The following is a 3775-nucleotide window of genomic DNA, read 5'->3' as shown; positions in this document are numbered from 1 at the left end:
TTACTCGAACATTATACTACGGTTGACAATCTCAGTCAAACTGCTCCATCGAGAGTAAAATGTGGCCAACATGGATGCTCCCGTTGATTGTTCTGAGTAACGAGTCCTTGCCGAATATCAACAATCAAAGACGGATTAGCGATGGAAACAGCGAGCTTCAAAATGTGGAGTTCAGTATCGAGGAAGTTTTGATGTTGAACCGCCGCTTCGTGGACTATCTAGCGGGGATTGGAGACCAGGAGTCGTCAGTGTCGCAGTGCTTGAATACGCTTCGACAGCTAGCCCAAGGGTATCTGGATCGACAGCGACTTGGACTGGAGTGTGAGTAGGATGGTAAACTCACAAATGAACACAAATTTAAACAGTTTTCTATGGCGCAGGGTTTGATTCTTGGGGAAAGGTTCCCTCTGGATTATATTACCAGAATGGATATGCGTTTGGAAATGTCGACCAATGTCGAGCTATTGCGCAGGTCAGGATGCAACACTGCACGTTCATTGCAGCGTTCCCGGGAGATATGGCACTGTTCTTTACCGGATTGTGCGTTCCGCACTCGTGCCCTCCAGATTATGTTGCGCAGATATACGGAGAATATCTTTCCACACAGAGCATGACGTTGATACCATTGGTCAGTCAGGAGACACTTTGCATCAGGGATGAGGAGATACGTTACGATGGAGCGATGATTACAGCAATGTAAGTACCATTTGAACCCCGTACAGTTGGCAATACACAAAACTTCTTAAAATTTTAGCGTTATTAGCTCCCTCATTGGACTTTGTGTACTATGCAGCACGTTGTACGAGTTGATTTCCATAGCTCTGAAGCGTGAAGCCAAACGGATGTATAGTGCGTTCTCGCTACTGGGAAACGTGCGAACTATCCTGCATCTGCTTCCAAGGGAGAAGAATACAGACCGGAAGTCCAGTATGATTGACTGCGCTCATGGCATTCGATCGCTGTCCATGATCTGGATCATAGTCGTTCACGTACATGAAACGTCATTTGCGCTACCAATGGAGAATACTTCCACATGGTTGGGATATCTTGAGAAGTTCATACCAACGGTCCTATTCTACGGCGGTGGTCTAGCGGTAGACACCTTCCTGATGCTCAGCGGAATGTTGGTAGCAATGAGCATGCTTCGAGAGTTGGATAAAGAGGGAAAATTTAATCCGTTGATGCTTTACCTTCATCGATACATTCGAATTACAGCTCCACTAGCTACATTGATCCTGTTCGTTGTGTCCTTCGCTATTTACATGGGTGAAGGAGTTTACTGGAAAGCCCAGATGAATTCTTTGAAACAACCTTGTTTGACCAGTTGGTGGGCTGCACTGTTACACATTCAGAACTACGTAGATCCCGCAAACATGGTGCGTACCTAAATTCAGCTTACAATATCTCAAACTTAACATTTTTACCACACAGTGCCTCACATGGACGTGGTACCTCTCCGTGGACATGCAGCTTTACATCATAGCACCGGCCTTGATCTACCCGTTGTGGAGGTACGGTAAGCGAGTCCTCATAGTAATAGCCAGCATTGCCATTCTTTCGATGGCGTGTGTCTTAACCACTTTTCTGGTCAACGAGATTCGGTTAACGGTTGCTGACACCGTACGATACAAGCTCACGTATTACGCTACGCACGCACGTATGGCCGTTTGGTTATGGGGACTGGCTTTTGGCTATCTTCTGCATAAGACCAAGGACACTAGAGTAAAGCTTGCGAACCTCTACTGGACCCTTGGATGGATGCTCTGTTTTACACTGCTCGGATTGATCTTCTTTGCGAACTATCAAATCTACACGACCAACGCAGCGGAATTCTCATTCGTGGCGGATGCATTTTTTGAGCCCTTGTCACGGTCGCTATTCGCATTCTGCGTGATGTGGATCATTCTGGCATGCGTGAATAGGAAAGGTGGCCTGCTGGATGAGTTCCTGGGAGCTGCGATTTGGCAACCGCTTTCACGACTCTCCTACACCATGTATCTGTTGCATACAGTGATGCTGGGGATGGGTTCACTTGCACCGATCAACACCAGCACACATTTCAGTGTGATCGATCTGTTCTATCGTATATGGGGTGCAATTGGGCTAGCGTTTCGCTGCTATGGAGCGCCATATTCGAGATTCCATTTGGAACGCTGGATAGGTTACTTCTGAGAAAATGATAATAATTTGCATTTCGGAAATAGACGCTAATTAGTGAAAAAGCTTATTTATTTATATTAAGATCACAGAAAACAGACGTTCTTGCTAAAAGAAATAACTCTTAAAAGTTGTATAAGGATTCAAAATACGTTGACATAACTCGCGCAACCACAACAGGCGAGCGAACAGGCTTCCAAGTGCAATATCAAACCTGTGTAAAGAATAGATCTGCCTCATAAAACGACAACACAAGTAGCAATATTGTGTCGCTAAGTTCCCACGTCGATATACGTGAAACGCCCGGTTTAAAAAAACGCGTTTTATTAAAAACGACGTAATAAAAAAACCTCTACGAATTCCACCAGAAATTTCTCCAGTGACTTGTTCTGGGCCCCTCAAAATTTCCTCCAAGATTTCCGTCAAGAATTTGTATAGAAACTCCTTCAGACATTCCCCCGTAAATTCAACCAGCAAGTTCATCAGAAATTTTACCTCCAGGGATTCCTCCAATATTTTATTCCAGGAACACCTCCAGAAGATTTTTTTGGAAGAATTCCAACAAGAACTTCTAGAAACAAATACAGTCAACTCTCCATAACTCGATATTGAAGGGACCATCGAGTTAGGAACGTATCGAGTTATATAACACAAAACTATTGTAAATGCGATCCAAGGGACCATCGAGATAGTCATGAAAACTAAATTTACTATGGTTCTCTAACTCAATATCGAGTAAGGAAAAGTTGACTGTATAATGAAATCCTTGTGGATTTTTTTGGAGGAATCCTCAGAGTAATCCATATAGAAACCCTTGGAGGAATCCCTGGTTTACTCTTTGGAAGAATCCCTGAAGAAATTTTAAAGGACACTCTGCAGAGATACCCGGAAAACTATGAACGAATTCCTGAAGAAATACCAAGAACAATTTTCAAAGGAACCTATGTAGGGATTGTTCTGGGGTAAACCCTGGAAAATTTTTCTGGAGGAGTCTCTGGAAAAGAATCGTATGAATCTTTGAAGAGATCTGAGTAAATTACTGAAAAAGTCTCTGAAGGATTGCCTTGGTAAATTTTTGAAGGAATTCCTGGAAGCATCTCTGGAGGAATCTTTGGACAAATTCCTGTAGTAATCGTAGGAAAAATCACCGTAAAGATTTTGCTCGAAGAATGCTTGGAACAATCCTTTTAAAAATGCCTATAAAGATTTTTGTGGAAAAATCCCTTGAAGAAATCTCTGGAAGAATCGATGAAGAAATTTTACTGGAGGAATACATCCAGAGATTTTCCTAATAATTTCCTGAAGAAATTCCAGGAGGAATCTCTAGTTATTTTTTTACTATGAAACAGGAAATATCTCTGCAAGTAGTTCCGTAGAAATTTGCCTGTAGGAATCACTGGAGGAAATCCCTGGAGGAAATGCCTGGAGACGTTTCTGGAAAAATCCTTGAGCAATTTCAGAAGCAATCTCTGGAGATCTTCCAGAAGTAATTCCTAGAAGTTTTTCTCAAGCTATATCTGAACCGGTCCTAACACTGTGATTGTGTGCGTCCAATTGTTTTTTTCTGAAGTGGAATTTCTCTAGGGATTACATTAGGAATATCTCTTCTTAAATTTCT

The 3775-nt window shown here is 42.6% G+C and overlaps 1 protein-coding gene across 1 annotated transcript; it reads left to right on the top strand.

Annotated features, from left to right (window-relative positions):
* Nucleotides 1–2222, top strand: LOC5571320 (nose resistant to fluoxetine protein 6). The gene is made up of 4 exons (XM_021841055.1): nt 1–321; nt 381–696; nt 755–1376; nt 1432–2222. The coding sequence occupies exons 1-4, from the start codon at nt 60–62 to the stop codon at nt 2170–2172; spliced, it is 1941 nt and encodes a 646-aa protein (XP_021696747.1). The 5' UTR covers nt 1–59; the 3' UTR covers nt 2173–2222.
* Nucleotides 2223–3775: the final 1553 nt, after the last annotated feature.

This window comes from Aedes aegypti, chromosome 1 (genome assembly GCF_002204515.2).
Source record: "Aedes aegypti strain LVP_AGWG chromosome 1, AaegL5.0 Primary Assembly, whole genome shotgun sequence".
Lineage (NCBI taxonomy): Eukaryota > Metazoa > Arthropoda > Insecta > Diptera > Culicidae > Aedes > Aedes aegypti.
The sequence above is the reverse complement of the archived record's forward strand: the minus strand, read 5'-3'. Positions and strand labels throughout refer to the sequence as shown.